The sequence below is a fragment of the Vicia villosa genome, linkage group LG3 (genome assembly GCF_029867415.1).
Source record: "Vicia villosa cultivar HV-30 ecotype Madison, WI linkage group LG3, Vvil1.0, whole genome shotgun sequence".
Taxonomy (NCBI): domain Eukaryota; kingdom Viridiplantae; phylum Streptophyta; class Magnoliopsida; order Fabales; family Fabaceae; genus Vicia; species Vicia villosa.
Genome location: NC_081182.1, coordinates 138,153,604 through 138,165,253, shown reverse-complemented (window position 1 = coordinate 138,165,253; position 11,650 = coordinate 138,153,604). Strand labels below are relative to the sequence as shown.

General features: G+C 35.4%; 1 protein-coding gene across 1 annotated transcript; it reads left to right on the top strand.

Moving 5' to 3' along the window:
* The first annotated feature begins 1,523 nt into the window (after positions 1-1,523).
* Positions 1,524-2,934, top strand: LOC131656724 (uncharacterized). The gene is made up of 2 exons (XM_058926355.1): positions 1,524-1,763; positions 1,844-2,934. The coding sequence occupies exons 1-2, from the start codon at positions 1,527-1,529 to the stop codon at positions 2,477-2,479; spliced, it is 873 nt and encodes a 290-aa protein (XP_058782338.1). The 5' UTR covers positions 1,524-1,526; the 3' UTR covers positions 2,480-2,934.
* The last annotated feature ends 8,716 nt before the right edge of the window (positions 2,935-11,650 follow it).

Below are 11,650 nucleotides of genomic sequence, written 5' to 3'. Positions count from 1 at the left end.
GTACATAAGAATTCCAGTAGTCCAAACAAACTTATTATTTTCAACAAATTAGATATAATATCAATTTGGGTATTTGAAAGAGGAAACTAGGACACAAATGCAATATACACATACCAAAAGACCTCGATATCGTCTACATATAAAATATTGATAAGATATTCAAGACCCAATAGCAAAAAGCTGATATATTTTCTTGAGTGGATTCCAAGATGCGGATATAAACTTGCATAAATAGATAACTATAAGATGTTTTTACCTGAGAGTAGAACACGAATCAAGAAAATCAATAATGCAGGACTATTAGCCCAAATATGATATAGTCTGCAATGCATCTTAAAGACACCAGCCTCAGCCTATCAACATTCTTGCACATAGTTTAGTCATGTTGTTTGATTCGGTTCTCCTCGAGACGGAGTTCCATTTGCCTCATTTCCTTATACTCTGGATGGTTGGCATGTAGGGCCAACACCAAGTGTAGGTATCTTCCCGAGAGGTGCATGCGGCAGTTTCGGTAAGTGCATATCATTCCCAAGTCACCTTATCCGTATTGTTCGTAGAGACCCGGATGACATTCTCGCGGATTTTAAGAATCATCTAGTACCAGTGGAGTATCGGACTCACGAGGTCTCATCTCAGTGGAGCTATGTTGAGGGTTACATGACATGATTCTATAAAGTGTCAAACCCTTACACTACAGAGGATGCTCCTGGACGTCCACCTTAGCCTGCTCATGAGGGGCTTCTGGAAGATCAGCAGGCATTGGACGACCATGTTGTTGATGTGTTGCGGCGCAGTCAGAACATAATGCGGCTTACACGTCGGGGCATCGAGTCCGGAGTCTTTGCGAGGGGAGATGAAGCGGTTTCCCTAGCAGAGTCCATTCTTTCTGAGGTATGAAGTGACGTGGCTTACCGTAGGCAGAGGAGGAACCAGGGTGTTAGGATTAGGAATACACAATAGAGTATTTTGATCGTATTTTGTTTAATTTTAATCGACTTTGAGAATAATGGTTGTACTAATATATTCGGGTTTTATAATATTTTGTTTTATTAAAGTTTTACATGATTGTATTATGTTCATTTTTATTAATCGTTGGAACAAATAACAGCATTTTTAATCAGATTGAAATTAGTTTAGTTTGAAAAACCACAATGCTTGAAAAACTAATTCTGGAAAAATTAAACTGACAAAAAAAATCGGAGATGCATCTCTGAACCAATTTCCTTTAGGACAAAAGGTGAATTCGGAGCGACATCTCTAAATTTATCCTTGGGTTAATTCGGAGATGAGTCTCTGAACTAAAATTTACCAAAAAATAATATTTTATGTGTTCGGAAATACATCTTCTAATTAACTCAAGGATTTTTTAATTTTTAGAGATGCATCCAGTGAACAAAAGTGGAATGAGAAATTACCATGAAAAGATATTTGAACCATGAAATGGGTCCATACATTTTAAAGCTTCCCCAACAATTTTCATGTGCATGCCAGCTAAGGTCTGAGTGTCATAAATATACTTAGTGCAAATGCATTGGGCAGGGAAGACGCAAAATTTTTATTTGATCTATATATTACCATTAGGAAAATTCATATTCATATACAAGAGAAGAAATATGGCAGAACATTATATGAACCAGGGAAAGGAATATGCAGATGCAAGGCCAAATTATCCACCACAACTCTTCCAATTCATAGCTTCTAAAACTCTTTCACACAACCTGGCCTGGGACGTCGCCACCGGAACCGGTCAAGCTGCTAAATCTGTGAGTCTCTCTTCTCAATATCATCATATATTACTAGATCTTGTTTTTATATGACAAAACAATTTGTAATTTCGTTGCAGTTAAGTACTTTTTACAAGAATGTGATTGCTACAGATGCTAGTGAGAAACAACTTGAATTTGCAGCCAAACTTCCTAACATACGGTACCAACACACTCCATCAACCATGTCCATGACTGAGCTTGAACAAATGGTGTCATCTCAAGGAACCGTAGACCTTGTCACCATTGCTCAAGCCCTTCACTGGTTTGACCTCTCAAGTTTCTACAAACAAGTCAATTGGGTTCTCAAGAAACCTCATGGTGTCTTTGCTTGTTGGTGTTACACTTCACCAAGAGTTAATGACGCAGTTGATGCTATGCTCAATAACATATATTCTCTTGCTTCAAAACCTTCTCGCGATCCAAGATGCGAGTTACTTGAGGATCATTATAGTAGCATTGATTTTCCATTTGATCCTGTGGAAGGAGTTGATCATACGGGACCGTTCGAGTTTGAGGGCGAGACTGTGATGGATGTTGATGATTTCTTGAATTATATAAGATCAAGATCAGCTTATCAGGCATTAAAGAAGAAAGGGGTTGAGCTTCTTAAGGATGATGTTGTTGAAAAATTCAAACTTGCTTGGGGAGATGATGGTCAAAAGACTGCTAAGTTTGAAGTATATTTGAGAATTGGAAAAGTAAGAGATGTTTGAAAATAGGGTTAATAGTAGTTTACCCCCTTGTAATATGAGCGTGTTTCGATTTATCCTTCACTGTTGTCAAAGACAGGTTTTGGCAACGTTTTTTTTGAAAAAACCGTTGCCAAAAGGTAGGGAGGGGGGAAAAGCAAAATTCGCTAACATTACAGGAAGGTGAACTACTATTAACAAGGGATTAAGTACTCTGCCGCAGCATGTTCTTCAATAATAAATTTGTTAGAAAATTATATTGTTTGCTTACTTCTTGCCTTAGTATTGTAAGTTTGTAACTCATGTTTCTGTCACTCTATTTTGTCCATTTTCAAAATAAGATTAGAGCTCTTATTTTGGCTCTCAAACATCATAGTTGGAGAAGGTGATGCTGTTGTGTATGTGGCTTAGTCAAATTTGCCATCACGTTTAGTTTTGAAAAGAAATTAACAATGAAAATAAAATATAGATTCCAAACACCTAGTAGGTAGATTTGTTTGACAGATTCAAAAGGAATTCTCAGAAGCTATTTAAATGAAAGGAAGTATATTTTTTAGGTGTTTTATTTTTTAAACAAAGAGTGTGATACATGATTTAGTAATTTTAGAACAATTAGTAGTTTATAATTTTTTAACAAGAATTGTGTAAATTTCATAAAAAAAATATAATTTTATCTTTTTTACGATAATCAATAGAGTAATTTTCATGTTAACTTTGTAATACTCTTTCCTTCAGTTCTACAATAAGTGACTCCGCACACCATTTCAAATAAATTAAAAAAAGTGTATAAAAGTAAGAGAAAAGATAATATTTTTACTTTAGTATCTTTATAATGTATTGAGAATGATAAATTTTTTATTAATTAGAGGGTAGAATTAGAAAAAGTGTATTGAAAATTAAATCCCAAGAATCTCCTATGCGAGACAGTTGTTAAAGGATGGACTGTTGTTTCAATATTATTCGTTCTGGGATTTCACAACCTATCTTTGTTTATTCACTACAAAACTAAAATACACATTAGCCATGTGATATTCACGCCAAAAACAGGAATATCACATCGCAAAACAAAAGTTAGCGACGTGAGCAAACACGCCGTAGAAGCACATGTCGCAACTCAATTGTCACGTAAAAAACATATCGCAAATTTTCCTCGTGATAATCATGTCACAACATTTGACCACGTGATAAACACGTCGCTAATATCTACATAGATTGCAAAATTACTCAACTACGTGTTAGTTTCTATATATAGGTGCAAAGGCATGGTGCATTAATTGATTTGCGACGTGGAAAACACACCATGCAGTTGTATATGTATCACAATTTTGTCACACGATTCCCATCAAAGAATATTTGTAATACTCTGATTCTTCAACACCAGTAAATATCATTTGATCGGTTAATTGGTATTTAGAATGTACCTTAGTCTTATTCCTTATTAACCTAAGAATGGATATTAAGGAGTTAGTAGAGTAGTGGAATTAAATGGTATTGGTTAGAACCAAATGATATTGGTTAGAAGCTAACCAAATGGCAAGGTGGTAATTTTGGCTTAGTTGAGGGGCACATTGTGAAGGTTGAGAAAACACTTAGAGGGGGGGGGGGGTTGAATAAGTGATTCTTTAAGAAAAGAACTTGATAAAGGAAAGATAGACAGAACATGGTTATTTTTATCCTGGTTCACCTTCTCAATAAGGCTACCTCCAGTCCACTCTCAACAAGGTGATTTGCCTCTCACAACGAGGACTTAATCCACTATAATCAGAACCTGATTACACTTGCACGACCAACTGCCGTGACTCACAATACAATGCACGAGCCAAACTGCTGGTGACTAACAATCCTCCACAAACCAACTGTTTGTAACTAACCAACTTCTAAGACTCAACTAGTCCTAGACTTCTTTAGACTCCTGACCAACCCGGTCTCTCAAGGACTCAGTTACCACGTAACTTCTGATGACAGTGTATAGTATTGCTTCTACAAAGCTGTAATCACCACTGTGATATTTCACTAAGATTAAGTACAAAGGAATGAACTCAGAGAATGAATATGAAAGTTTGCTTCTGTGAGTTTTTCTTCACACTTGATGATTTTTCAAAGTAATGATGTTCTCGTGTGTGATTGTTGTATTTGATTTAAGAGATCATGAGTATATATAGACTCGGGATTTTTGCCCGTTAATTTCAACTCCTTTTTGCAGCATTAAATGGTTCACGTGTTGTCTCAGCTTTTGTTTTCTTCCAAGGATTTGCATGTGGATAACTTCTTCAATCAACCTTGGGAATTGCACTTTTGGAGTGTTGCAACCGTTTTACTAATGATTATGTCTTTAACGACTTTATTTTGAATTAGTCTTTGTGATCTTTTGATCAACTATGCATTTCAACTTCTGTTGTAGATGTATTCGCAGCGGTTTGGTGCGGTATCAGAAGTTGCCTTGAAGACTTGAGTATCTCTTGCATTTATCTAGCTTTACATAAATTCCAAGTTCTGATTGTGCTGGTACTAGTACATCTTCTGAAATCAGAAATATATAATTAGAGTACCATGTTTGCTTATACAAAATTTATTTTTTTGTTATCATCAAAACACTTAAATATGATTAGAACCAAACTATGTTCTAACACATTGGACCTTAAACATTACTTGCATATGGACTTCAGACATTGTTCTGTGTTAGACTTTTCCAAATCAGATTTTTGTATGAGAAGCAATGGAGAGGAAGGAGAAAGAAGTCCTTCAAGTCCTATTTTCGCAACTCTTGTGCAACCTTTACTAATCGGATCATAACTTTTTACTCGTAGCTCCAAATCAGGCTATTCTCAAAGATTCGGATTCTACACTAAATTTCTTTCGATTTGGTATATTAATTCGTACTCATAGCTTGTTTATTGATGGAGATAAACACATTTGAAGTTGAGCAATTGGTGTTGAAAGTTGGCAAAGAGAAGGCTACGGATTTGGTGAAAATGAAGGTGAAGCTTTGGCTATGGTGGGAGTTTAATGGCAGCATGAGCTTCAACTTAACCTCTATGAATCCAAGGTGAGTCTCATAGATAGAGACTTTGGGGAGTTTTGTGGGTTTATGACATGTTGGGGAATTAAGGATTGAGTGTATGTGTTTATAATCCTTGTTCACACATGTTTTAGGCTCCCTTTTTAGTGGCAATTCGTATACATGTTGTTGTTATATCTTACTATTCAATTAAGGATGAATGCATGTGAAGATTTGGGGCTGGGGAACCTCAATCACGTTTTTGAAATTTTATGGGTGTAACAGAGTTCCCTGTAGCGAACTTTGGTTCGCTGTAGCGAATGGTTCGTTGTAGCGAACTGGTAGCGAATAAGTCTGGGAGTTGAATTGATTTATTTGTTGGAGCTTGCTACTGCTCGATGTAGTGAATCGCGGCTTCTCTGGTAGTTCGTTGTAGGGAACTTACTTGTGTTGAAGAAAGTTTGCTTCTGTTGGGTTCACTGTAACAAACAGAAGCTCGCGTAGCGAACTAGTCTAATGCAGAATTTGTATTTCTTCCCTAGTGAGTGCAGTTTCGTTCCGTATCGGGAAGCGAAAGCCTCTTATGACTTGTATGATATCCTGATACATGTTTTAAGTGTATGAGCCCATAATATGACCGTGATTCCTTGGGTATGCATGCATGCTGTGAAATACATTTGTATTGTTTATATTATGGCATGTTTGTTGTTGACTTCTGTTGTTCCGGTGGAACATTCGGAGTTGGTTGATTGTATGGCTCTATGAGCATGGTTGTTATGTATGCTTGAATCGGAGTAGGCTTAAGCTACTAGGTGGTAAGGCCTGTTTATGGACTTAGTTCCATCATTACCGTTGCGATTTGTTGGTGAAGGTCTTGAATGGCGTTTCCCACCTTGATGTAACACATCGTCGTGCTCGGTATGTATTGTGCACCTGAGCTACCATTGCGGTATGCTGGTATGAGTATCTAAAAGGCGTTTCCCACCTTGATGTAACATATCGGCGTGCTTGATAGGATGGGGTCATGATGCCATGTAGGCTACATCACTTTGGACTCACCTCTAGTGGTGCCACGTAGGCAATGCCACTAGGCTTTCGCCCGGTGGGCTTGTACTATCTCATAGGCGTTTTTCCATATGTATAACCACCTGCGTATAGACATAATTGATGGGGTAGTGACGCCACTTAAGAGGTCATCGCGATAACTCGTCACAGATGAGATTGTGTAGCCATGTAGGCCTAAATCACATGGGATTCATCTGACTCATAGTGTGGTGGGCTTATGCTAGTCTCTTGACGCGATGTACAGGAGTAACTCACCGAAGGTGTGGTTTGGCAGCCTAGGTAGTCAGGCAGATTCTACATCTGGATTCCTCGTACACGGATACGGGTCTGCATACTTATGTGCTGCTTGTGTGATTTGAGGACAATTTCTGATAGCAGAAAGGCAGGTAAACCCGTAAGACCTATTACGGAGGAAACTTGTACTCATGGTTGTTTGTTGATCTCATTGGTTAGTCAAGGGACTTTCAATATCGATTGTATCCTTGTTGTGTGTTTGTACATGGCTGTGAGGAAAACCCTGGATCCACGACAGATCTGTTTGTTTGCATGTTCCCTGTAGAACCGAGTGAACCTGTAAGATAGGGAGACTCACTAAGATTTAGTAATCTCACCCCAATCATCTTATCTTTTTCAGGTGCAGTTAGAAGTGTCTGAATAGTAACGGGATTGGATTGAAGACCTAGGAGTGGTGATGGCTCGAAGGCGTCGTTAGACCTTATTATCTGCTGTGTAGATCCATTGAAGACACATGCTTTATAATTCTTATTAGAATTTCATAATGTATTTTAAATATGGATCTCTTGTATTTTTTGGCTTTGGTATGTACTCAATATCAATTTTAACGTTTCATGCATAATATACTAGTCAGTGTGTGGGGTGATACAGTTGGTATCAAAGCAGGTCGACTTTCGGCCGAGCCATGAGACATCGCTAGAAAATCATTTCTTCCTCACATGTGTGTGTTGCTAGCCTGATTTTACTCAGATTTCATTCAGTTGTTGAACTTGATCAACTCATCAGCTGAGTGTGTGACAGTAAAGTTACGGTAGAGCCGCCACGAGGACTCGTAAACTTGTAAGTGTTGTGAACCTAAGTAGTAAGAGTCGGTTGGATGATGGAATATTTGGACGATGTAAGTAGATGTAATGTTGGGGTTTTCAGGCTCAAGAGGAGCGTTTGACGCGAAGTAGTGATAGCCGAACTGTCAAGTTGTGGATTAAGACAACTGGAACTCCCAAGGTTCTTACTAGATGGAGTTAAAAAATTTCTAAGTCCCAGTAATGGTGAAGGAAACCCACGAAGAAATCGAACAGGAGTGTATAAAGAGGGTTGTCATAAGGCGTTAAGTTCAAAGTTATTAAGATTTGTTACCCAATAAAGGTACCAGTGATGAATATGACTGCAGAACCGATGGAATTGAAGAACTCTTGGAAGTATGGAATGAGAAGCAAGACTTTTCTGATTACGTTGGCATGGGTGATAAATGGATTGAGCAAGGTGTCAAACCCTAAATCAAATTGATGTACCCTAAACGGGAGTAGTTACCTAGTGAAAGGTTGATAGAATGTGCGGATGTGGCAGTCTACAATTATGCGAAAAAGGGTTAATACCATTTTTCACCCCTATAATATATGCGAAATTCTCTTTACCCCCTGGTAATATTATTTTTTAGTTTTCCACCTGTAATATTTTTTTTGTTTGGATTACCCCCCTAAACGTGCAAATTTAACACCGAATCTGGGGGGAAAAGGAAACAAAATGTATTACAGGGGGTAAACTCTACACTTAGGGGGAAAAAGACATAGTAGTTATATATTTCAAGGGGGTGTTTGAAAACAAAATTTACAGGGGAAAAAGCGAATTTAGATTTTGGAGTGAAAGAACCACGACCAGTTCTCTGGTTTTCCGGTTATGGACGGTTTCTGCCGGGTTTCCAATTCTTTAACGATTCAAAGTGAATTACGGTTTTGGAAGGCACTTTGGACCAGAACCTGGTCCCGATCCCTGTTGAACCGGTTGAATCAGCCGGTCCGGTTTTCATAACATTGGCTCAGATCTCTAAAAAACTCAATATATGCAATCAAATATGAAATCAGTAATATATGCTTTTCAACATGCGTAGTTTCAATTTCCAACACTAAATTCCTTATTCGTGATTCCTATTGCTCTAAAAAGGTATGAGTTTTTAACCAATTAGTTTAACTTGTTTATGTATGTTTATTTTTATTAGTAGTCTTAATTCATGTTATTTTGTAGAAGCAATAAGAAGAAGGAATAATAATAATCAAAAACACCTTTCACTCAAAAGAAAATAAACTTACATTATGGAACTCGAAAATAAAAATTCTAATTTCACAACACAGAGGTGTTTTTCTAATTATTTTGGATTTGATTATTCTGAACTTAATTCCACCAAACAATTATCAGGACTCTTGATCATCCAAAATTTTGAAGAAAAAATAACATATTTACTTAAGACATTCCCATACCCTATTCTAGTTAAAATTATTCTACAAAAATTAAAATTTTCTTATTTTCAAGAAAAAATAATATTAGAAACATTACAAGACATAATAGAAAAATTTTTTGAAGAACATGAATTGAAATGTCTAGTCAGTAATTTAAATGAATTCACTTCCACTTCATAACATTTAGATTTTTTTGATGGACATTTTTAAGGAGATCATTCACAATTATACTACAGAATGAGAAACCATAGAAAAATCCAACCAAGAATCACTCTAAATTTTAGGAGGTTTAATCCAACAAATCCTGACGGTTCTATAAATTTTGATGAAGATGGATATGAAACAGACTAAATTCCCTGCACATAACTCCGATCACATGAATTTGACTACACACTACACTCTCACTTTACATAAATTATAATAGTCAATTCTATGTTTATTTTCTGTAGTATACTCAATATATGCAATCAAATATGAAATCAGTAATATATGCTTTTCAACATGCTTAGTCTCAATTTCCAACACTAAATTCCTTATTCCTTATTCATATTTCTCTCCAAAGGTATGATTTTTTAAGCAATTAGTTAACTTATTTGTGTATGTTTATTTTTATTACTAGTATTAATTCATGTTTATCTCACAATCAAAAGACGTAAATCCTGCTTGAACCGAATGTATTCTAGTCTAAAGAAATAATCGGATTAGGGAAAGTGCAGAAGAGAAAATAGTACCGCTAGGATGAGGTTCTTAGACGATAAGGAACATTGACGCAGAGGTTGTCTCTGGAAGAAACTCTATGGAAGTAGGTTATGGATGAAAAGGAGAGATTCTTAGATAAATAAGGACTATTTACTAGTAATAGAATAAATATATATAAATAAGTTTAAGAAGTGTGAAGGACTCATACCTCAAGGGAAAGAAGCAATAGGAAGAAGGAATAATAATTATCAAAAACACCTTTCACTCAAAAGAAAATAAACTTACATTATGGAACTCGAAAATAATGATTCTAATTTTACAACACAGAGGTATTTTTCAAATTAATTTGGATTTGATTATTCTGAACTTAATTCCATCAAATAATTATCAGGACTCTTGTTCATCCAAAATTTTGATGAAAAATAACATATTCACTTAAGACATTCCCATACCCTGATCTAGTTCAAATTATTCTACAGAAATTAAAATTTTCTTATTTTCAAGAAAAAATAATATTAGAAACATTACAAGACATAATAGAAAAAGATTTTGAAGAACATGAATTGAAATGTCTAGTCAGTAATTTAAATGAATTCACTTCCACTTCTCAACATTTAGATTTTTTTGAAGGACATTTTTAAGGAGATCATTCACAATTATACTACAGACTGAGAAACCATAGAAAAATCCAACCAAGAATCACTCTGAATTTTAGGAGGTTTAATCCAACAAATCCTGAGGGTTCTATAAATTTTGATGAAGATGGATATGAAACAGACTAAATTCCCTGCACATAACTCTGATCACATGAATCTGACTACACACTACACTCTTACATTACATAGATTATAATAGTCAACTCTATGTTTATTTTCTGTAGTATACTCAATATATGCAATCAAATATGAAATCAGTAATATATGCTTTTCAACATGCTTAGTCTCAATTTCCAACACTAAATTCCATATTTCTGATTCCTATTACTCTCAAAAGGCATGAGTTTTTAAGCAATTAGTTTAACTTGATTATGCATGTTTATTTTTACTTCTAGTATTAATTCATGTTTATCTCACAATAACAAGACGTAAATCCTACTTGAACCGAATGTGTTCTAGTCTAAAGAAATAATCCGATAGGGAAAGTTCAAAAGGAAAAATAGTACCGCTAGGATGAGGTTTTTAGACGATAAGGAACATTGACGCAGAGGTTGTCCCTGGAAGAAACTCTGTGGAAGTAGGTTAGGGATGAAAATGTGATATTCTTAGACAAACAAGGACTATTTACTAGTAGTAAGAATAAACATAAATAATTACGTTTAACAAGTGTGAAGAACTCATACCTCAAGTGAAAGAAGCAATAGGAAGAAGGAATAATAATAATCAAAAACACCTTCCACTCAAAAGAAAATAAACTTACATTATGGAACTCGAAAATAAAAATTCTAATTTCATATAACAGAGGTATTTTTCAAATTATTTTGGATTTGATTATTCTGAACTTAATTTCACCAAACAATTATCAGGACTCTTGTTCATCCAAAATTTTGATGAAAAAATAACATATTTACTTAAGACATTCCCATACCCTGATCTAGTTAAAATTATTCTACAGAAATTAAAATTTTCTTATTTTTAAGAAAAAATTGTTGTGAAAAACGATGTTAAGCACAAAATATAATAGGGAATTAGGAAAGATAAGAAGGACATAAGGAATTGGTTATAAGTGCTATTCTTTTACTTTCTCTTAAAACAAGATTACAAGTTTACAAGAATAACAAATAACCTCTCTCACCCTAAATTAGGATATGCAGCTTAGCAATTATGAGAGACTAGTATGCTATTTATAATAAAACCTAACATACTAACTAATGGGCTTGTGCCACAAGGCCCATTACACAAGCCAACTTATTAAACAAGCTAACTTAACAAATTAAGGTTTAAACACTAAAGCCTAATTTAACATGCT